This window comes from Girardinichthys multiradiatus, chromosome 7, assembly GCF_021462225.1.
Source record: "Girardinichthys multiradiatus isolate DD_20200921_A chromosome 7, DD_fGirMul_XY1, whole genome shotgun sequence".
Classification (NCBI taxonomy): Eukaryota; Metazoa; Chordata; class Actinopteri; order Cyprinodontiformes; family Goodeidae; genus Girardinichthys; species Girardinichthys multiradiatus.
Window position 1 is genome coordinate 46,593,512 of NC_061800.1, and position 24,772 is coordinate 46,618,283.

Sequence of the window (24,772 nt, forward strand, 5' to 3'; positions counted from 1 at the left end):
GTACTGAGTGGAGATACAGTCCATATATGGACATTCTTTCACTAGGCCAACATTTCTGTAATATAAAACTTATTAGTCTGATGTGAAGTTCTAAGTTGACATTAAGAAACAAAAAAAGTCCTATCAACACCCCTTTCAAGGGTGTACTTTTAAAAAGTAATCAATCGTTTTGCTGTGGTCAATCTGTGATGGACCTGAGATGTTTCCCATTGCAGCAGTGATATACTCCCACCCTCAGCCAATAACAGAAGGGAGACCAGCAGCTCTTTTATCTTCTTTCCACCCAACCAGATTCAGAAATGACCTCAAGTCAGATGCTGGGAGCCCGCTGTGTGTGTGCATTCCATCTGTGAAGGAAACTGAGACAAAAGGGCCATTTGATGCTATATCTGTGTATCCATTGTGTGCCAAAGTCAGCTGTCACAGACTGGCTTAATGCAACCTCATGTTCGCTGCGTGAAAACACATTTCATTGACAGCATGTTCTTTCATTCGGCAGGCTAATTAAAGCATCCGATACGGGGCGGATTGCTCATCAGTTTGGAACGACTCCATCGAGAGAGAAACCGGCAGCTGACCTGTTTCTCTGCCCCATTTGGCACGTTGCCTGTTCTCTCAAATAAGAGAAACTGAGATATTTATGTCACAACCAGACTGCAGAGGTGTTCCCTCAATGCAAGGTAGAGCAAACTGCAGCTCAGGACTGCCTCTACATTTCCTGAAGACTTTTATCTGCTGGAGATCTTTGGTTTAGGGCCTGAAACGTTTCACATTTAATTAAAGGCACTGCAGTGGGATATTATGGGCTGGTTTGGACTGGACTGAAAGTGAAACAAGTCAAACAAAGCTTTGAAAGACCGTCAGGACATCTGGAGAACAGCTGATGAAGACTAGTTTAAGTTTACAAGGAATTCTGGCTCAAAAAAGAAAAAGGTTGTGTGTGTGAATCTTACCAGAGATGCGTTGTTCAATATAGACACCTGAGTATCTATACTGATGTTAAATATATTTACAACCAAACTCCTCTGCTGCTCCTGCAAGACAGACCCTTTCTGTCAAACCTTTGGTTGATCTGCTGCCACTTTGGAAAGGATTATACTTTTATTTGGCAATAAACAAACTTATTTCTGGCAACTAGATTTTCTCATCAGAAACAAAAACCAATTCGTTTTTTGATTTTTTTGTATAAACGTGCTTTAAAATTTGAAATTCAATAATGTGCTGTTTTTTGGTTTTGAGACCAGAAACAAATGAGGAAGATTTTACATTTTCTGTTCATATTTAAAATATTAACAAAACTACATTTCTTGCTCAGAACAAAATAATATTGTCATCAGTCTATAAGCAGGAGCCTAATTTATAGACTAGACAGTTCTCAGGAACAACAAGGTTTGCACAGTCTGTAAAATCTTGGAAAAGTATGGAATTTAAGTATTTCTTTTCAGGTCTGATGAGGATGAACAATTGTTCCAGACTTTATTGCCTGTACCATCCATCTGTCCCATTAGTCCGTTTGTCCGTCCAGAATCTGTCTGTGCCGGTTTCACATTTACTGTAAATACAGGCCAGAGTAGAAATATCTATCATGAATTCATGGTGAATTTTTGTTTTTATGCCCTAAAAGTGGACACAAGGTGACTAACATTAATAAATGATGGGGTTTGACGTAGAAATTGTCAAGAAGACTAAATGAAGACTCCAAGTGGGTAGAAAAAGCAGCCAAAGGCCAAAGACATCCCCCTGCTAGAAAGAAATGACACCGCACTCTTCTTATAAATACTATCTACCGTGTTTCTTTATGGTGTCTATGGTGTTTTTGCAGACTGTTTTGCCCTAAAAAGAATTAATCACGCTGACGGTACCGGATTTCGCCTCCATTGTGAACTTGGGGGAGGAAGATAAATTACTCCCCATAGAGAGCAAGCATGGGAACCTTTCATTGTGTTATTGTTGTCATTGGAAAGCCTCTTTGGTTTATAATTCTAGTGGAAGAAGATGATGCGTTAAGAAATCACCTTCTGGGAAAACAGCCCAACATTTCTGTACGGGAATTCAGGAAAATCTATTGTTGTTTGTGTGTTCCCTGGAAAAATACACAAAGCTTGTCCTGGTTCCTGAATAGTAGAGCTGATGGTATAAACGGTCCAATCTGTAAGTGGAATTATTTATAGTGATGATGCCGGCGCTCTCTTTCTGTTATCTGATGGCCCGATCAAACCAGAAACATGACAGCCATGCCCTCACTTCATACCATCTATTATTATTCCCTCCAGCCCTTCTACTGGATACAAACCAGATTAGGAATGGAAGAGGGTTTTTTAAAGTAATTTAAAAAACTATAAAGTTGCTTTTATGGATAAACTTGATCCGGTGAGGCAGAACTGGAGCCATGCTGGGGAGATAAGGATGAGGAATAACCAGAAGAAGCACTGATGTTGGGAACAAAGTAAATCCCTGACACAAATGCATGGTTGCTCATCATATCCCACTGACTGCACACAGCAGAGGCACTGTTGTTGTTTCATATGAAAGATTAGGGCCAATAAATTTAGATTAAATTAAATCATTTCACCTATAAAATCTCTCTGGAGTAAGTCTAATGGTCACACAACACAGTGACAACAAGTATGTTTGGAGGAGTCAATGTAAGGTCTTTAAATGTAAGAAACGACCAAGTATGGTGGTGGCTACATCAAGCTGTGGGCCTGTTTTTCCACTGGTGATGCTGATGCTTTGCACAAAGCGGGTGGAAGGAGGACTACCTCCAAATCTTTTGACTTCACCTAAAATCAACAGCTGGATGACACATCTGGGTGGGGCAAATCCTGTGTCCTGAACCTTGGAAAGCATCCAGATTATTCAAGCTGTTTTGATAAACTTGGAAAGCCCACAATGAGTGGATGGAAAGTGTATCTAGTGACTCTTCAAGGAAATTATGTTAGTTTCACAGACTGAAGTCAGGCACTGAAGCTCTTCTTCTGCTGCTCTGGTCATTTTGGAGATCAGTGAACATCTTACTAGTGTCATGCAAACCTCAGGTGAATAAATTAGCAGATGCTTTCTGTACATTCTCCTTGGAAGTGTAGTCACTGATAGTACTGACCAGGTTCTTTTAAGCCCAGTCTTGTGAGTCATTCACTGAATGGGTTTCGGTTGAAGAAACACAGCTTGTTGTTGGTTGAACCAGTCCGTAGTCAGATGTCGAGGACTTTAAGACTTATTGGGTTTTATTCATTGTGGGTTTTCTGTTTACATTGTTTTTGACCCCTGGTTTTAGTCTTATTTAATCTTTTCTGCTCACTCCTTACACCTGAATTTTAGGATTATTTTTTCACACACCTTGATTATTCTTGGTATATTTTTAACTTGGTTCTCTTCTATTTTCTCCTCAGGTTTTTGTTTTATACTGAGACGTCTTGGATCTTGGAAGACTCTTAGGAGGCAGAACGAGATACTTTTATACCAAGAATACCTGCCTGTTAACTAAAGGTATGTTATTTTGAGCCAAGATGGGGTCCATCAGGTTTATAGCTTCACTCCTGGAGGAACCTTTCATTCACCAAATCTTGTCTTTTTTTCCGCAGAGACAAATGAGGACCAACATTTCCTGGTTGCTTTTTCATCGTATGCAGAGCTTTTAACAAGGACACACATTACTGGGAGTCTCCGATTCCGCTCCGTTTACCGCGATTTTCCTGTAAACATGGCTTGATGGGTTTCCCAGGTATTCCAATAAACACCTTATAGTTCTGAGCTGAAATAAATTTGGATTAAAAGGTAAACTGAAGACAATTTACTACCGTATTACATTTGGGAGGGCATGCAGTCACAGCTACAGCACATTAAAAAAAAAATTAATATGCATGACAAGTCATTAGAAGTTTGACCAAAATTCATGTTCCTTCTTCCTTGAGCACTTCTGATTTGTTGTAAGAGCTGTCCTCCACAGCTTCCACCAGCTGATCAGGTGATGTGCACAAATAGGATCATCCTTCAGTTTTTACATGATGCTCAGTGTCCTGGAAGAAAGCGCTGAAAGGGAATGTAGAGCAGGGTCCTATTATAGAAAGGAGGCTAATAGACTTTAAGAGGATGTAGAAGTTTCCCCCCACCTCCCCCCCTCCCCACACACACACAGCTGAAGCATCTTCCCCACATAAAAGCCTCCAATGTACACCACCTTGGATAAGTATTCACACCCCATGAACTTTTCAACTGTTTGTCTGACCACTAACCTGAGGAGTCATGGCATTTATTGTTGTAGTTTTTAGTCAATAGTCAGTTCCTCCTGGTAATTTAACCTCTACCTTCACTCCAGTCTGCACACATGCACAGACCTGCCCCCTGCCAGTCTCCCTCTTCCTCCATATGTACTCTCATGTGCTCTTACAGGAGCTGCAGACCCAGCCACTCATCAAGATGTGTGAAACCAGGCATGAAGACAGTCCCTGGACCAGAGGGCCAGTCGGGACTTTTTTAGCGTGAATGTGTTCCCAGTCCATCTCTGGAATGCAGCCCAAAAGTAACTGGTTGCCTCATCATAAAACCATCTGGCTTCATGCAAAACCTGTCAAGCATCTTTCTCTGCTCACATCCCTCTGATCCTGGTTGAACTGTTGGATGCTCCTGCACCTGCCCGATTACACCACTGCTCCAACCATGATGCCACTACTCACCCCCCTGGTGCCTGAACTAGATGTTCCACGCTCTTTGCTGGTCTGCACATGTTAAAACCAAAGTTTGTGCTAACCAGACCTTTGACCTCTGTGTGCTGAACCGTTTGTTTCAGTTGTTGTAGCTGGAAGCCATCAAAGCCACTTTCAGACATGAGATATATAACATTAATTGCTTCATCAATCATTTGGTGAAGGAAATAAGTCATTCAGACAAAGGTCACTTTTACATTAATGATTTTGCTCAGGTATGCATGAAAAATATTTGGCATTAGGACACTATTTTACATGGTTTAATGTGATACTTTACATTTTTAAACCTCTCTCAGCACATTTGAATATTAGACAGGATCAGTATCAGTGCTAGAGGTGTTAAAAACCACACTATGCTGTTTCAGATTGTTCTACAAAGCAGATTACTGGACAGTTCTTTACTCCTGTGCTTAAATGCTACTGACTCCATGCTGTTTAGATGCATCGTGTTGACAAAAATTCACAAGTCATAGCACGCTCAGCTGAGTAAAAAAGCTGTGGGATAATGAAAAAGCAGTGAGGCAGTCATGCAAACATGACAACATGTACAGTTTCTGCAAGATTAATGGAAAGAATGCATATTTGGAATGGTTTAACTGAGCTTAGTTCAGCTTTCAGCAACAACAGGAACCAGCTTTCATTAATCATTTTCCCAGCATGTACAATAACAGTATAGTTCGACATGTTAGCTGTGATTTCATCCAACTGTCTGTAAAGAAAAAGGTTAACTCTTTACCTGTCTCACTGTTGAGAAGCATGTCTGCTCATAAAATCTGCATTTTGCTTCAAGCGGGTGAGCCTTATTGCTTGTTAATGTGCTTTTAGGTGTTTTCCTCCCACCTCCCATTAAAACTAATAATTTTTTTTATAAGAACATTAAAAATTAGAACATACCCTGTGAGGAATTAATTTTTACAATACAGTGTAAGCATACCAAAATACATATGAAGCCCTGCTAAAATGCTGCACAAATGTGCCACTTCCACAGAATATAATGCTGAGCAAAGTGAAGTCTGAGCACAGAGTGATCAATCTTGTCCAGAATGGAAATGTCTATTCTATGCATTGATGTTCAAATATAGCTCATTAAAGATGCATTACCGCTGTAGACCGGGCCTTCGCTTCAAAGAGCTTACTTTGCTGAGTGCAACCTTATTTTAATCCAGACTGCATGGAAGGAAAGAAGGAAGGAGCATCCCTCCAACACTCATCTTTTCTGCAAAGAAGTGCTTTCTGGTTCCTTCCTAGGTTTGAAAGTCTCCTGGTTGTTATAGAGCAGGAGGTGATGATAGTTACTGCTGAAGGAGCTCATTTCAGCAAACAGATGAACTCCTCTGCATGGCAGGACCATCGGGACGATTTATCTAACATGGAGTTAAGGTCAGAGGTCACATGACATCAGTGGCAGTGATGATTATGCTCCGTTCATTCCTGAAAGAAACAATGTTGTAAAACATGAGTATAGGTTTGTGTGTTAGAATGTTTAATGGTTTCCCCGATGAAACAAAACAATGGTGCAATGCTTGTATTGGTGTAGATTTGTATGGAGCCAGAAAACGGTCAAAGGTTTTGTTATTTGTTCTTTTTTAGTACACATTTTAAACATCTTTATTTTGTTTTCAGTTTCCAATCTGTTTTATTTTTAGATTCAAATCAGTTTTTTATGTTGAAATCCTTTTTTTTTCAGTTTGTGGTTAATTTCTTTTCAGTTTTAAATGTTGACCCCAGTCTGAGAGGGAGCGGGGCATGAGATGTCAAGGGGCGTGGCAAGATAAAGGACAGCCTTCACCACATGGCAGAAGTGTCCGCCCTTTTCTCCTGTTGCGTTCATGAAACATGGGAAGTTTGAACAGTTTCAGATTTCCCCCTCCTTGAACATACCCTGGAGCCAGGACTGGGGTCAGGACTCGTCGGAGAGCACCTGGTGACCAGGTTGCTCCTCACGGGACCCGGCCAGGCCAAGCACAAACGAGAGACGCGAGGCCATCCCCCAGTGGGCCCACCACCTGCAGGGGGAACCATGAGGGACCGATGCAAAGAGGATCGGGCAACGCACAAAGGTGAAAACCTTAACGGTCCGATCCCCGGATGCTTAGGCTGGCTTTAGGGATGTGGAATGTCACCTCACTGGGGGGCAAGAAGCCTGAGCTTGTGCAGGAGGTCAAGAGATGTCAACTAGAAATAGTCGGGCTCACCTCCACGCACAGCGTGGGCTCTGGAATCCAGCTCCTCGAGAGAGGCTGGACTCTCCTCTACTTTGGAGTGGCGGCGAGCTGGGGTGGGTTTGCTTGTTGCCCCCACCTCAGCCGTCTCGTGTTGGGGTTTACCCCAGTGGATAAGAGGGTTGCATCCCTGTGCCTTCGGGTCGGGGACAGGACTCTGACTGTCGTTTCGGCCTACGGGCCGAGCGGTAGTGCGGAGTACCAGGCCTTCTTGGTGTCCCTGTCGGGGGTGCTACATAGTGCTGCTCTCGGGAACTCCATTATTCTGCTGGGGAACTTCAACGCCCACGTGGGAAACGACAGTGACACCTGAAGAGGCGTGATCGGGAGGAATGGCCTCCCCAATCTGAATCCGAGTGGTGTTTCATTATTGGACTTCTGTGCTAGTCATGGATTGTCCATAATGAACATCATGTTCAAGCATAAGGATGTTCATCAGTGCACTTGGCACCAGGACACCCTAGGCAGGAGGTCAATGATCGACTTTGTTGTCATGTCGTCAGACCTCATGTTTTGGACACTCGGGTGAAGAGAGGGGCTGAGCTGTCCACTGATTACCACATGGTGGTGAGTTGGATCAACCAGAAGAGGAGGAAGCTGGACAGACTTCGCAGGCCCAAGCGTATAGTGAGGGTCTGCTGGGAACGTCTGGTGGAGCCCTCGGCCAGGGATGTATTCAACTCTCATCTCCGGGAGAGCTTTGACCAGATTCTGGGGGAGATTGAAGACATAGTGTCCGAGTGGACCATGTTTTCCTCGTCTATTGTTGATGCTGCCGCCTGTAGCTGTGGCCGTAAGGTCTGCGGTGCTTGTCGTGGTGGCAATCCCCGGACCCGGTGGTGGACACCGGCAGTAAGGGATGCTGTCAAGCTGAAGAAGGAGTCCTATTTGCTGTCGTTGACTTGTGGGTCTCCTGAGGCAGCTGACGGGTACCGTGAGGCCAAGCGTGCCACGGCCCAGGCTGTAGCAGAGGCAAAAACTCGGGCCTGGGAGGGGTTCGGTGAGGCCATGGAGAAGGACTACCAGTTTACCTTGAATCAATTCTGGCAAACCGTCCGGCGCCTCAGGAGGGGGAAGCAGTGCTTAACCAACACTATTTATAGCGGGGGTGGGGAGTTGCTGACCTCGACTGGGGACAATACCGGGCAGTGGAAGGAGTACTTCGAGGATCTCCTCAATCCTGTCATCACGCATTCTCTGGTGGAAGCAGAGGCTGGGGACTCGGGGTTGGAATCTTTCATCACCCAGGCTGAAGGCACCGAGGTGGTTAAAAAGCTCTGCAGTGGCAGGGCTTTGGGGGTGGATGAGAGCCGCCCTGAGTACCTCAAGCTGTTGGATGTTGTGGGGCTGTCATGGTCGACACGCCTCTTCAACATTGCGTGGTGGTCGGGGACAGTGCCTCTAGACTGGCAGACCAGGGTGGTGGTCCCCCTTCATAAGAAGGGTGACCGGAGGTTGTTCTCCAACTATAGGGGGATCATACTCCTCAGCCTCCCTGGTAAGGCATATGCCAGGGTATCGGAGAGGAGAGTCCAGCCGATTGTCGAACCTCGGCTTCAGGAGGAGCAGTGTGGTTTTCATCCCGGCCGTGGAACACTGGACCAGCTCTATACCCTCTACAGGGTACTCGGGGGTTCATGGGAGTTTGCCCAACCGATCCACATGTGTTTTGTGGACCTGGAGAAGGCATTCGACTGTGTCCCTTGTGGTGCCCTTTGGAGAGTGCTCCAGGAGTACGGAGTCGGGGGCCCTTTATTAGGGGCCATCCAGTCTCTGTACAAGCGGAGCCGGAGTTTAAGCGGCTGGGAAGAAAATCAACTCCTTCAAGACCGAGGCCATGGTTCTCAACCGGAAAAGGGTGGCTCGTCCTCTTCAGGTTGGAGGGGAGTTCCTGCCTCAAATGGAGGAGTTCAAGTATCTTGGGGTCTTGTTCACAAGTGAGGGAAGAATGGAGTGGGAGATTGACAGATGAATCACTGCGGCTGCCGCAGTAATGGGGAAGCTGTGCCGGTCCATGAGCTGAAATGAGCTTCCTCCGTAGGGTGGCCGGGTGAGGAGCTCGGCCATCTGGGAGGAGCTCGGAGTAGAGCCGCTGCTCCTCTGTTGGAATAATTGTATAAAGATTTATCTTACATTTTCTCTTCCTATTACCTTTGCTATTTGACCTTCATAACCTTTCATGTTGTATGTGAAAGCAAATATGTGATGAGTTGTTTTTCAGGCAAAGGGGAAAGGTGGAATCGGAATGATGCAGTCACAGTTGGGGACTCATCTCAAGGATAACAGCTGATCGTGCTGAGCAAGGTTCGCACATATCTTAAGATTATGGAGACAATGCAAGTGTGTTTGTACAAGTTAATGGTGTACATGACCTATGTCACGTTGCTGCTGTTTGAGTTCCCCCACCCTTTAGAGCAGCAACGTTCATGTAACTAGGGACCACCCTAAAGATAATAAAAGAGAGGATTCGGCAAGATGTGTTTCAGAGCGGTAGGAGATTTGTAACTGAAGCACATCTCTGTCTGTTCTCCTCGCAGCGAGTAAGAAACTAATTCTTTTGTCTTTCTCTTCTTTTTGTTAAGTTATAGATATCTTAGGTTGTTTAGTCCGGGAAGAACTATTTCAGTGTCTATCACTTTCTGTCTTCCTCTCCAACACCACGTCGATGCCTCTGGTCCCGCTGGGACATTCAGAAAAGCATCATAGCTGCAGAGCTTCACTTTTAGTCAGCTGCCTGACGTCAGTTTCAATACAACCTGCAGAACTTTACAGGAAATTAATCAGGACACAAATTAACTGTCCATATTTTGTCACTGAACCCTTAGCATTTATTTTAAAGTATTGATTATAAGACAAAGTATTTAGTCTGTCATCTGTGACCCTCATGGGCTTTCATCTGGTATATGAATTTCCTTGTTATTATTGGTAGGAAATGCACTCAAGATTTAGGAAACATTAAACTTTTGCGCTTCAATTTAAACTTCATGTTAGCTTCCATGCCTTCATGTAAGAGACCATTCTGTAAAATATGTACTGTCATGTTAAAAAGTAAGTACACCCTGTTTAAGTTATGGAGTTTTACATATTATAACAATAAGAAAAAACAAAAACTCCACCATGTCATTATTTATTTACAATGAAGCCAAAATGAAAAAGCTTTGTGTGAAAAATTAAGTGCCCCCTTTATCCAGCAGCTTGTAGAACTTGATATCATTGTAGAGGGATTATGGCCTACTTATCTTCCCAGTGTTGCTCCTTGAGGTTTGCAGACATTTGTTTCAGCACAGCTCTCTGAAGGTCCCACCATGGCATTTTAATCAGGTTGGGGTCTGGACTTTGACTAGGCCATTGCAACAACTTGATTCTTCATTTTATCCATTCTCTTGTAGATTAGATCCTGTGTTTGGAGTCATTGTTGTGTTACTGAGCCAGTTTGGATCAAGCTTTGGACAGATGGTTTCATATGTCCCTCTAGAATACTTTGCCATAGCGGTCCATGGTCCACCCAGTGACAGGAAACCAGGTCCAAAACAAGCTCACATCATCACCCCTCCACCATCATGCTTCACAGTTCATATGACATATTTGTGTGTATAGTGTTTGTTTTGTTTTCTCCAAACATAGTCCTGAGCTTCATGCCCTAAGATCTCGACTTTAGTCTCTTCTCTCGAAAGGACATAGTTCCAGAAGTCTTGATTCTCCGTTCAGATGCAGCCTTTTGAAACCAAGTCCTGCTGCCATAAGAGATTTTCTCCTTCTTCTTCAGTCTTTGTCTAACTGTCCTGTCATGACCTTTTACCTGCTGTCTAAGGCCTGAGATGGGGCGTTTGGGTTTTTGGTCATTTTTCTGAGCTTCACGCTCTGACTCTGGGCTGAATCTGCTGGGACGTCCAGTCCTTGGAAGATTGGCAGCTTTCTGGGATGTTTTCCTCTTCCTCTCTGTAGAATGATGGGCTTCAGATAGTTTTGAGATGACCTTATAACGCTAGCAGAAGTTGCTTCTCTAAGATCATTGCTGAGGTCTTCCTGCCTTGGCATTGTGTTAACACACACCTGTATGCTCGAAATCAGCAAACTGACCTATTTTTATATAGAATGATGATCAGTTAATCAATGCATTGGATCAGCAGCAGCTGGCTGATACTTCCCCTCTTATTAAGGGTGTACTTAGTTTTTCAGACACAATTTTTTCATTTTGGTTTAATTTTTGCTTAATGAATAATACAATAATAATGTTTTCAAACACTTGGAGTCAGATTTAAATAATTCTAAGACCAGGTGAGTTTTATTATGCCCAGATCTGTAAGTCCATATTATTTAAAGAGGGTGTACTTTGTCTTAACCTGGACTTGATGCCATTGTGCATTTTCATAAATCTTAATTACCTGAATGCCAGGATTTATCAGTATTCTTCCAGAGCCAGCTCTAATTTTTCCAGCAGTTCATTGGCAGCAGTAACGTGCAGCATTTTATTATTTTCCCACATTTTCTTCATTTATTTTACCCTTTGGGTAAAACATTAATTACTCAGCAGGAATTTAGTTAGAAATTTGACTAATTTAACACTTTTGCAATTATGTTTGATCTGACTCTGAAAACACCATTCAATAAAATATCTATGATTATATCAATTATCGTAAATCTTGATAATCGTAATGCTAATTTTCATCAGCTTTCAGCCAGAGCCAGCTCTCATTTCTCAGTCAGTGAATTTCACATTAATTTACACAAATGATTATAAATGGGGAACGAAACCATCTATTTGTTTTACTAACAGAAGCTGTTCAGCTCTGGAGTGCTGTATGCCAAAAAGCAGGAGAGGAAGCATAACTCTGCTCTTCATAAAAAAAAAAAGGATTAATAAAGGAAAAGGAAGGTGGGGATGGAGCACAGAGGCTGTATGGATTTCTGGAGTAAAAGACGACAGATTTCCAAACTACTCCCCTTGGATACAGCTATTTATGTGGAGAAATGAAGCATCACTGTATCTAATTTGTGGCAAATTGATCCTGAAGACTTGGGCTGCCATCCATCCTCCTGCTTGTGTGTTTAGACTGGGATTTATGCTTCAACTGAGGGGAATAGAGCTGGGAGGACAAATGTGTCATCTCGCTGCCTCCCTGAGGCCTCCTGTCTGTCACACAGGAGCTGTGATGATGAAGGACCCTGCCGACGAAAGATTCACTCCTGCTTTGGCATCAGAACACTTCGCAGGTGGAAACCAGCCTTCAGGAGAACACTTTACCACAATAAAATCAAACGTAGCACGACTAATTTTAAGATTGGGTGTGTAAATAGTAAAGGAGGAGAAGTATGCAAAAAAAGCAAGGAAGTAGCTGTGAATTTGATCCTGGCACAGAAGGATTCACATCTTTAACCTGATAAATAGGAGCAGCAATGCGTCAAATTGAGGTTAATGTTTAGGAGTTTTAACCACACACATTAACCACTATAGGAATGAACAAGTGATGCCCACTTCAATCAGTCCTGACTGCCACTCAAACTGGATGCAGTTAAAGGACTAAGATAAATGAGTTTTAAACAAATCCTTAAGAGGTCATCCAGTTAGTTATTCAGTCAGTAATACCTGTAAATGTACTCCTCTGCTGCACAACAGCCAAAGCAGTAAAATGTACAGCAGAGACATGAAAAAACGAAGGGAAAACAGGCGGTTCTCTACGGGGTACAACTTGAGTTCATGAAATTGTTTCAGGAAAATAGAGACCATTGTCCACCTTCACCATGGAGACCCCAAATTATTTCTGTAAAACCTGGTTTGTTCTCTTTGTGCAGAGTATTCAGAGCAGGGGGAGGCTCAGGCTTTTAGATATCTATAGAGACAGCTTAGAATGTATCCAGTTGGTCCAAAAGTGACATGCATGCTGTACTGTGACGGTGGTGCATATGGAGCTGTTCTGATTGTATGTAGGCAGAATTCAGCATAGATCTGGATAACACAGTACCAGTGGGTTCAGTGGCCTTTAGCAGCTCTGTACCTGCACAAAGGTGTGCAGTGCAACAAAAGTGGACTTATTAAAATCTAAAAGTATAAACAGAATTTTTAAAAACTGAATTTTAATGTTTAATGGAGAAAACCCCAGAACCAGTGACACCTGGATCCACTACTGAAAATCTCTTTATTCCCACTCCACAGTTTGTCCCGGTGCTGTTAGTCGGACCAAGGCAGCTGTCACAGACACACAAGCAGCTGAATCTGGCTCCTCTGGGTCAGACTCTGAGGTTGGTTCTGGTACCAGTTCTATTTATTTAAAAGGTTTACAGGGTTGGTGTGCTTTTTCTGAACCGATGTCACATTTACCCCATCTAGTGGCAGAAACTAGATGGTTCAACATCCAGGTGTAACACAATTAACAGAAGCAAACTACATTATTATATGTTATATTTACCTTTAACACATGTTGAGCTTTTTTTCCTGATATAATAAGAAATTATCAATAAATTATCGGCTCTTGTTAGATATGTTAATATTCAATACATAAGATAAATTTAAAAATAAAATATTATATGATGATAATGATGAAGACGATTATTGATCATTTTTATCAAAATTGGCATCATCAAATTTTATGTTAAGTCAAATTTTTAACCCTAATTTCTAAAAGAAAAATAGTTATTTTAATATTACTAGCAATATATTTATTTTTATGTTAAAGTACATCATTACACAGAAATGGAGGCTCTTAACCAGCTGAAAGAGAAAACATATTATTATATTATTACTACTATTATTATTGTTTTTCAATATTGTTTTTCTTATAATTCCGGATTATTCATTCATTGTTGCCAATTCTAATGTAATCTTTATAAGTCAAACATCATTTTTCAGTAGTTTCCTTTGTAGTTATTTATTATTTTAGATTACTTATACAAACATACTTCTGTAGTTGTAGTTGTGTGATATTTATGTATTTATTTGTTTATGGCAACATTTCTCTTTCTTGCTTATTAGATAGATAGATAGATAGATAGATAGATAGATAGATAGATAGATAGATAGATAGATAGATAGATAGATAGATAGATAGATAGATAGATAGATAGATAGATAGATAGATAGATAGATAGATAGATAGATAGATAGATAGATAGATAGATAGATGGTCGGTCTGGAGGTGGGTTAAAGGGGCGGAGTTTCGTGTCTAGTGTAGTTTGGGTTGAACTGAGCGGACAGTGATCAGCACCAGATCTTTAACAACCTGTGGATGAAAAGTGGACCTGGGTGATCCTGTAAAAACACAGGGCAGCTGATTCTGTCATGCGTGGGTTGTGGGAGTGTGTTTTCTGCGCGCTGGTTGTGAGCAGGAACGTGGGGACGAGCGGAGAGTTGACCGAGTCTGAGGGACACCTTCTGCATGCTGATGAGAGGAACTTTACAAAGCAGGACTTCATGGAACAAGAACCCTTTGAGCAGCTGCAGCAGGCCCGGCCAGGTTTGGAGTCAGAACTTCTTAAACATTTAAACATGTCGGACATTTTACTGCTCGATCATTTTCAGTTGAGATGAAATAAAAACTTTATTATTTTGTGATGTTTTATGTTTGGTTTTAATAATTTCCCTTAAATTTTGCGCCATCATCCTTCACACTACATACTTTTATCAAATTTTAGACTAAGATGCCCTTATTTGTATGTGGATTTACTCTCAAATCTACTAATCTGTTCATGAGTAATAGGTAAGGAGAGACTAGTCTATGGAAGGTGGATTTATCATTTAACAGCCTCATTTAAAAGCTTGCTGGATATCTATAAGGAAGTCACGTCCCGAGTCTTAGAGTGCACGTCTAAATTAAGGCTAGATTCTTTAGGACTCACGTCTAAATCCAATCTAGGGTTTTAATAGTGCTCAAAAGTAACTTTTAGAGTTTTTAGAGTTCAGGTCTAAATCTCAGTCCAGAGACTTTAGAGGGCAGTCTAAATCAGGTGTCGAGTCTTTAAGAAAACGGGTCTAAGTCAAGTCTTAATTTTTTAGAGCATGAGTCAAAGACAGGTCTCGGGTTTTTTGGACACATGTCAAAGTTATCTGGAGTCTTTGGTGTGTGTGTTTAAGTTAAGTCTTTAATTTCTGCAGCAGCAGACAGTTGTCTTAAAAATATGGTCCCATAATTGTCTGTTAACCGACACCAGGAGAGTTAACTGGTGGGCGGCTGGTGCTTCTTGGATAGCTTGTAAAACTATCCAAAGCTGAAGCCCAGTAACCTGTTCTGTATTTGCACGCTTCAGCATGTTGTATCTAGTGTAATGTTGCTAAACGTCAGGACAACCAAAGTTGCAAACTTCATTCAGGTGTGGCTTCATTACCAGGATGCTGAATGCACTATGCAAACCATAAAACCCCATGATTCTTATTGAAAGATTCCAGTTTGGAATATTTTCAAATTCCCAATCTTAACTTCCCATCGAATGTTTCTGAAAATGTGTCAGGAGGAATGTTGTTTTTGAGTTTTCAGAAAATAAATACTGAAGTGTGGTGTGACTATATGCTACATCGGTTTGCCATATACCCTCTTAAGTAATGCTTCTCCATCTGTTTAAGTACATCACAATCAAGCAGTTTGTTACATTCATCTGTTGTATTGATAATTGACTGTATGATTACAGTTCATTAACATTTAAAGTGTTACTGGATAGAAAACAGATAAGATATAGACAGAATATAGATAGAAGACAGAAAAGATGTGGAAAGAGGAGGAAAACTGAAAGATTCAGACTGATTCATCACTTCAGGCTGTTCAGTTGATCTAGTGTAATTATTATTTTATTATTATTGACAGAAAGTGGAGTGAAAGCATGCCTGCCCTCCTCTTGAACCTTTTCTGCCAGGCTTTTTGCTAACAGCAGAGCAGCACAGAGGAGCTGAAAGAGGGATTTGTGACCTTGTTTGCTTATCTAGTGATTCATGACTAATTCATGCTGATGTAGGAGTACCATGGCATCCATCATCACATGATCCAGTCTGTAGCTGCATGCTGTGTGGACTGAATAACTTGGACATGTAGTCGAGCGTGCTGTTATCTCCGGTACAAACAGCACCCCACTCCTCCGGCCCGGCTGGCTGTTAGCTGAGTGCTGCCAGGTTTTCTGCTCACAGAGTTAAAGCTCAGGGGAACAAGGAACGTTGGACAAAAACTGGAATCTAAAAATATAGACACGGACGGTTATTGTTGTGTTGTTTAATGAGCTGAGCAACAGATATGTAGACCAGATAATTCACCTCCAGCTCCACCTAAGACCTTTTGTCTCCTAGTAAACATCTCAAAGGGAGCTCTCATGTTCTCATCCATCAGCTGAAACAATGGCCTAATTCCAAAACCACATGCAAGGTAGACAGGGTCTTTAAAGATAATTCCCTGCTGGACCATCTGTCTGTGCTGCTGGTGGTCTCATAGGATCGATTAGTCGGCACGTTTGTGTCCCGCCCTGCATGTGCTTGTCATTTTTACCATCTTTGATAAAATGATGGATCTCAGCTCCTCTCATGACAGCTGCTCATTCAAGCAGCAGCAGCTTTAGTCACACATTGTTTTCAATAACCATAACATGTTCTGTCTTCCTTCCCTTTCATTTCTTTATGTTAGGGGAAATGCTTTATTTTCTATTTTTGACATCAGTGGTGTTCTGTTCTTGATAATAACCCACATCAGTTCATACAGGGTCTTTTTCTCATCTGAACACCATTTTTGTTTCGCTTCATGAACCCTCTCTTGTGTGGGATGTGGGTCAATTTGCCAAATGGACGGATTATAGTAATCTGGAGGCAAAAATGTCCGTTTCAGATTTAGTGACTCACCCCTACTGTTGTGTTTGGCCACTGAAGCAGGAAAACACACTTAAAAAAACAGCCTTCCTCTCCCAGAACAGCCGTCCTCCTGTCCATCTGCACTGGTGTCAGCATCTCAGCAGGTTCACACAGCCAAATGTACTTGTTTGTTTCACACTGGAGGCTGAAAATGGATGCAGTCAAACAGCTCCAAGCTAAGGATCTGGCCTATGCTGAAAGCTGCTAGCATTAGGCTACATGAGGCACAGCATCAGGAGATTGACTGAAAACGTTTGGAGAATCTTTGAGGAGCCTTATGAGCAACATCAACCATTACAGGATTATGTTTGTGGGATTAGGATTGCTGCTATTAGAAAATAGCTTTTAAATGGTTTTAGTTCTTAGAAAATTGCTGTGAAACCAATGATGAAGCTGCTGCTTAAATTTGTCTCCTTAAACTTAGGCTCCAGTTTTAGCTGCAGATGATATTTTTTGGAATTAAATCCACTCCTAAATAACTGCTTTGCTTTTATGTTGGTCATGATCTTGGTCTTTATCGAACATTAGTGGAAAATAGCATTATTTACATTAAAAATTACTTAAAGTCATGTTTCTATGTCACTTCTATGTTTAGCCACTTGCATTTTAGTTATTCCTAAATAACAGCTAAGAGATAACTATGTCTTTGTTAGTATTTTGGTCATGTTCCTGGTCATTGTTGGTTGTTAGTGGACAGTTTCATTTTTAACAATACAATTTATTTAATATCATGTTTCTTTAGCATAGTTTCCACTCCTAGATAGCAGAGTTGGCCTTATCCTTGTTTGTTTGTATTACTTCAATAAAGCTAAAATCTAATGTAGTGGGTCATCATCCTGCAATCCAAAGGTAATAGGTTTGATTCTGGCTTCCTTCTGTCACATGTTGCTGGTTCCCTGCACTGAGCCAGAGGATCCAACATGTCCATGAAGACCAAGGCAGATCATTGACCCAAACCCAAATCAACCTGGATGCCGTGGTGGCTTCTAACATTACTGACAGGACAAGGAGATTTCATGCTAGATGTTTTCTAAGCGCCACAGGGTGGGGGCTCCATCATGATCTGGGAGCCCGGAGCTTCAGGTTGTACCGGGACATCAAACAGTGGTAGGTTCTGTTAAAATGTTGTAGAGGGCACCATCATCTGTGCGGTGACACGCTGCAGTTCACAACGCCCGTCTGACAAATGACTCAGTTTTGGACCATCTTGCATATTTAACTTCTTTGACTCCTTTTGAAAACATTTAGTAATGGGTGGCAGAAACAGCTGTCATTTTCATGGATGCCCTTCATGTAGCCATATTCACCACCTGAACCAACGTTAATACTTTTCATTACTTCTCAGTCCATTTCTGATACTTTTAGTTATATTTGTCCCTTTTTGGACACTTATTTTAAAGTTTTAATCTGCTGATGAAAAGCCTGTTTGAGTGTAAATGTCATTTTAATTAAATTACCGACTGTTTTTCTCTCTTGCTCAGTTTTCATACCACCTTGTTATGATCCAGCAGGACAAAATCTAAATACCTGTAACCTTTTTCCTGGGCTTATAGATATATAGCAATTTGAAGAGTATATATAAAACCCTTTACAACTATATCCATTGCGAATATATGAGTATTGATTGGTTACATTTGAACACATTGTCCCCTGTCTTTGATTATAGATAGTTTATCAGTATTTCTGGCCGTTCATACAGACAGGCCATGACTGATTATTCAGCATTCATTCATTATTATGCAACTCTTCATCTCACCATTGTAAAGCCTCTTGTCAGGCTCATTTGGGGCCATTGGTGCAAAGTGTAGGCAGCTAATTGAGTCAGGTTTTACATAATCATTAGGCTGCCAGTGGGAATCTCTGGGAGATTTCTGAACAAATGTAATGATTATGGATTCCCTCAAGAGATTTATTGAACTGCTCATTTGTACTCTAATACTATAAATTCTGGTTATTAAGGTAATACACTCCGCAGCCATATTAAACCATAAACGTTTGAATTTCTTTTACAGAATTCTAATTCCTGGTGGCATAGATTCAACAAGATTTTGGAAATACTCCTCAGAGAGTTTGGTCCAAATTGACATGATAGCATCACAGTGGCTGCATGTTTGTCAGCCGAACATCCGTGATTTGACTATCCTGTTCCACCACATCCTGAAGGTGTTCTGTTGGACTGAGATCTGTGGAGCCCATTGGAGTATGAACTCAGTGTCATGTTCAAGAAACCAAATTGAGATCATTTGAATAAGAAAGATTGCCACGGAAATACCCCCCACAACATTATACCACCTCTACCAGCCTTAACTATTGATACAAAACAGGATGGATCCATGATTTCATGTTGTTTGCACCAAATCCTGACCCGACTATCTGAATGTTGCTGCTCAAATCCCGATTCATCGGACCAGGAAACATTTCTCCAATCTGTTATTTATTTCTGTGTTGTTCTAAGGTTTCATCTAGATTAACTAGAAATTTCACCTCTTTGGTTCTGTTGATGGAAAGCTTAATCTTCTACTACATATGACTCTTTTCCAAACTTTCCTCTTTTAACATCTTTTAAAGCCACCTCCAAGCTTGCATTGTTAAGTTAGATTTCAAAATGTAACACTATGTTTCTTCTCTCTTTAGACGCCACCTTTAACCTGAGGGTCCAGGTGAACGACTTGCTGAGTCGGCAGCCCCTGAGCCATGCAGCAGTGGAGCTCTTCGTCGTCCATGTGTTGAACAGCACAGCTTTCAGTGAGGAGGACGGCAGCGTTCTGCTTCATGTACCTTTCCACTCAGAGCTGCCCATCACAGTTGTGGCTACCAAGCAAGGCTTCATGTCTGCACAGCTGCTGTGTAGAACCAGCAGAATACCGAGTGAGTCTGCCGTTCATGTGTGAGTGAATAAAAAAGGCAAGACATGTTTTTATCTGTAATTAGTTTTTTGGAATGCCCTGTGATGGACTGTTCAGGGTTCAGGGTGCACCCCACCTCCCGCCCAATGACCGATGGAGATAGACACACCCCCAGTGATCTTGTAAAGGCAAGTGGGTTTAAACAGTGGAGGATGGATGGATAATGGATGATGGTTTTTGGGAATTAGAAAGCATTTCAAATTAATTTTAATAATAAAAGGGCTTTCATGTAGTTTGGATATCAGAATCAGTTCAAAACTAAATCTTGATCCTAAATTTGCTCCTCATTTCTTTACAGTTAATTTTAAACTCTTAGCTATTGTCATGAATGTTGCATTAGCCCATTGTCCAGTCCTTGTTCACTACATGATTGCAAAACAAGAGGTAGGGAAACGAATGTCACACTGCCATCTAGTGGAGAAACACTAAAACTTAAAATATTAATATTAGTTATGCACATCTGCCCCCACTGTGTCCTCTTTTATTTCTGCAGTCTTTTCATCAGTAACTATGTCCTTGATGAAACTGAATAAAGGGAACATCTGGCTCTTTGAAGATTCAGTTCTGATCACTGGAAGAACCGCTGGTACTGAAAATAGTTCTATTGCTCTCTCAGTCAATTTTTAAATGTTAAGATTTCACAGAATTCATAAATCTTTCCTCCATTTGAAGTTGCTGCGTCCCGGCCCACAGTCAGGTTTCCTCAGAGGCTCCTGAACCTGACCCACAGCAGGAACATTACCTCCATTAGATCCTACCTGACGGTTCCCAAACTGAGCTCAGAACAGGACGGGTCTCTGAACACTCTGGGGATCATGAGCAGCAAATCAGGTAATATCTTTATCCTACAGTGACGTCACATCATCATTACCCACATCAAAATCTCCTAGTCCTACAGTATGTAACTGCATGAAGATGTCTATTAAATAGACCTGATGGAATAAGAACCTGAGCAGGTCTCTTTTAACCAGAAAGTCCCATTGAGATCAGAACTTTCTTTAACAATGTGACCCAACAAAAACCTAATGAAGCAGTTAAGATTTTCATGGGGAGATTATTCGATGATCATGGTGCAAGTTAAGAAAATGGCAGCTGAAACCAGAGAGCCTGAATTTTACCAGTTTAATTTAACAGTGGTCCTTTGTTGAGTTGATTGTTATGTGTCGACAAACCACTGGCTCATCTGTCAAGTTCACGAGACTTTTTAGGTGTGAATGATTTATAATTCAAACTTTAGAAGGTGAACAAGTAGAAAAATTCATTCTGAAAACCAGGGAAACACCAACTACATGAAAAAGAAGAACCTTGAAAAGGTTTGTGCTTTGGAGATACATAAAAACAGATCAAACCCAAAGGCCTGGATGCTGCACAGCAAGGGGGGATTAGGCTTATCTCTCCCTGTCTTGAACACTCAACATTTACATTCAACATTGTAACCCATTCACACGATTTTACTGGCTACATTTACTGAACTATTGTTAGTTTTTGTTCATTTATTTCAATGTGTAAATCGTTCCCTGGTGTCCTTTCCCTTTTTTCTTCATAACCCCTGAGCAGGTTATGACAGTGGACAGGGGCTACTTCATAACAATGTCCTCTCAAGGCACTTTAAATACTAAAGCCCAATTCATTTCCAGTTATCTAAAATCCAACTCCTTTTAAGTTCAATTCAGCTCATGTTCAGTTGATCTTATAATAGCAGTTGGTATGACGTTATCAATCTAAGGAGGCGAAGAGTCATTGACTTTCAGTGTTTAACCCTTTCTCTCTCCTAGACATGGCTACTGGCTGAGCTTCTACTGTGACTGAGCCAGTTTTCAAGTCTAGAAGATGAAAGAGAGCACATAGAGTTAGTTCATCTGCTTAGCTCTCTTTCTCTCCTAGATGAAGCCTCTAAAGGAGCTATAACCATAAATGTTTTACTTTACTTTCTCATAGAAAGTACTCCTGGATCAGCGCTTCTGTGTTCTTTTTCTGTTTCTGCTCTATTCTCTCAAACGTCCAGTCAGACGTGGCAGATGGCTGCTCACACTGAGCCTGGTTCTGGTTCTGCTGGAGGTTTCTTCCTGTTAAAAGGGAGTTTTTCCTCTCCACTGTCGCTACATGCATGCTCAGTATGAGGGATTGCTGCAAAGTCAACACCAGTGACTGTCCACTGTCTCTACATGCTCATCCAGGAGGAGTGAATGCTGCAAGTCACTGACTGGATGCAATCTGCTGGGTAAATGCCTTGAGACGACATGTGTTGTGAATTGGTGCGAAATAAACAAACTGAATTGAATTGTAAACTGAATTCACACCATTCTCTCCTCCTGAGCAGTTATGTGGTGACAGTGGAGAGGAATGATTCCCTTTTTAACTGGAAGAAATCTCCAGTAGAACCAGAACCAGGTTCAACTACTGCCATTAACTAGGGTCTGAGATGACAGAAAGTAGATGGAAGGAACACAGAAGGACTGGGCCAGGACTACTTTCTATGGAAAGAAGAACTATAAGTAAACAGAGTAAATATCAGCGGTAACTCCATCAGTGGTTCACTCCACAGAGCTAAACAGAAAAAAACCGGGCCAGGATTGCCTTCTAAGGACAAAAACAATCTGAAGCCAAACTAACGATCCATCATTTTAAACAGAACTAAAAACCATGAGCCTGCTAAATAAAATCATTCGTTACATTCTGACCCACACGGTGTTGTAGGAATCTATCTTCCTATAACTGTTCCTGATGTTCCCCAGGATACGTGAGCGTGGAATTAAGTCCAGTGGCGGCCGTCAGTGTGCAGCTTTTCTCTGGAGACATGGAGCTGCAGGTGAACGGGCCGGTCCAGATAAGCCTCAACGTTCCTGAGAGCTGTAGGCTCCAGGCTGCTGACGTTGTTCCAGCCTGGTTCTTTAACAGGACTACTGGTCAGTACAGATACTTTCCAACACTCTACCCACCAACCTGACCCGCTGAGCATTTAACACGTTTATTGTTTTATGTTTGATGGTGTTTGGTTTCGCTGCAGGTGGATGGATGAGGAAAGGACTCGGAAAGATGACGCTGGTAGACAGAAAACTGATGTGGACTTTTACTGCTCCTCACCTCGGCTACTGGATCGCAGCACCTTTGACCTCCACCAGAGGCAGGTTTTCACCTCAAACATGTTAAAATCCTGTCAATAGAATACAGCAAGAAGAATATGATTTCATAATTATTTTATTTTAATAATGATGGCATTACTAAACCAGATGAGGCTTTTTATAGGGACCTAAGAAGGATCCCAAAGACAGTGGAGTTGCATTAATCAACTAGAAAAACTCTCATAGAGCCCAGACCTCCGCCAAGGCCACTGAGTCATTGTCGCACGTCAGCATTTTCACTACTGATGAGCTATACTCCGGATGACGTTTGGCCACTGCATGTCAGCTGCAGACAGGGTGAGGAACCATGTAGGAACTCCATGGGCTGGCAATTAGAAACCATCCTTCAAAAAATCCTGGATCCAGACAGACGGACATAAAAATATTCTCCCTGGCGGAGATGATAAAGGAGGTGACCGGGGACTTAAAAAGTGTCAGAGATGGTTGGTTTAACATAGGTGGAAGTAAAGAAACAGGTGACATTGTCTTTTTTCAGCTCTGTGAGACAAGGTGCTTCTCAGGGGGTTGACCAATAAATCTTAGTTTTATCAATATTTAATTTTAGAAACTTTGTGGTGAATCAATATTTAAGAGTCAGAGAGGGAAGTAAGTGTGCTTAGAGGAAAGATGTTATGGAAATAAAAACTGATACTGCATTTATAGACAGTAATACCAAGATGAAGGAGATATGTGATAAACAACAGAGGGGTGATGACCCAAAAACACTTTTGCTTTTCAACATCCGTGAAATAAATCAACCTGAAGGAGTCTGAATGCCGGAAAACTGCTAAATCTGCAATAAATGCGGATACCCACAAATAAAATGGGATTTTTTTGGATGACTGTGATTCAGTTTTGTAAATTTGGATGTAAACAGAAAATAAATATCAAAATTGATTTTGATTTTTGATGAATGATGATGATGATGACCAAATACATTTTTACAGAGACACAGGGTCTCAGGTTAACCTCCTGAGGACAAAGGAAAGATGCACGAGACCAGGTTATAGCTATAAATCCTAATTTCCACCTGTAGTCCCTGGACAGGTTGTTGTTGTTAACATGAGAAAAAAAATTACAGGAATTTATAAAAATAATGGTAGAACAATGTGCGAAACATAAATGCAATTTTCTTTATCTTGTATACATTTGCAATAAATTATAAAATACAGTCTTCCTAAAACCCGTCAAATCATTCAGACTACAGCCCACACACACTTTGTCAACAACCAACAGCATTTCTAAGTTAAAAGTGTTAAAGTGTTGATGTTAGGATTTTATTTGCTCTGTAACTTTATTATATGTTTGATTTATTAGTTGTTTTATTATCTCCTTCAGGTTTGGTTGGATGGCCCATCCTTGTTGACTTCATCTCACTACATTCATTTTTCCTGATGGTTCTTGCTGGAGGAACACTTGTTGTTATCGTCTGTCTCCTGATTGGACTCTTATGTTACTGCAGGTACCAGAATCTTTTACTAATCTTAAATGTTGTGTTTTCAATAGCTGGAACCAGAACATTTTGATAATTAGCAGAACTAAACACTTGAAAACACCAGTCAGTGTAATTAATCTACATAATGTGTTCACATAGTGAATAAAGTTACTGAAATAATATTCTCATTTATTAAATACACCTGAGTGTCCAAATAATATGATTTATGTAGAATGCAGTTCAGTCATAGACTCACATTCAGATCTAATCACAAACAGTCCAGCTCAATCCCCACTATAGTAGATATGTTTACCAGGAGTTAGTTAAAAAATGACCAATTGCTGAACCAGTTTCCCAGTAGCAAAACGCTTAAAACATTGCCTCTTTATGTGTGACACAGCTCAGGCTCATCCATTGAGTTTGGAGGCTGTTTATGCCTGAATGGGTCAGAGGTCAGAGTTCAAACATTCCTCTAAAACTGAGTGAAAAAGCAACCAAAGTCCAAAAAAACTTGACTAGGACCCCTTTAAAAGATGAGAGGAAGTCCATCTGCTTGGAAGGAAA

General features: G+C 41.3%; 1 protein-coding gene across 2 annotated transcripts in view; it reads left to right on the forward strand.

Moving 5' to 3' along the window:
• Nucleotides 1-14,090: 14,090 nt before the first annotated feature.
• The window catches only part of LOC124870960 (protein FAM171B-like), an 11,945-nt gene continuing 1,263 nt past the window's right edge, over nt 14,091-24,772 (forward strand). The window contains exons 1-7 of one of the 2 annotated variants that reach the window (XM_047369866.1): nt 14,091-14,379; nt 19,380-19,613; nt 20,145-20,237; nt 20,324-20,482; nt 22,387-22,557; nt 22,659-22,775; nt 24,112-24,235. In XM_047369866.1, coding sequence (XP_047225822.1) covers nt 14,205-14,379; nt 19,380-19,613; nt 20,145-20,237; nt 20,324-20,482; nt 22,387-22,557; nt 22,659-22,775; nt 24,112-24,235 — 1,073 coding nt within the window. In that variant the 5' untranslated portion in view covers nt 14,091-14,204. Of the gene's footprint in view, nt 14,380-17,623; nt 17,853-19,379; nt 19,614-20,144; nt 20,238-20,323; nt 20,483-22,386; nt 22,558-22,658; nt 22,776-24,111; nt 24,236-24,772 lie in introns of those variants that run through there. The other variant, XM_047369868.1, reaches the window with a different exon arrangement.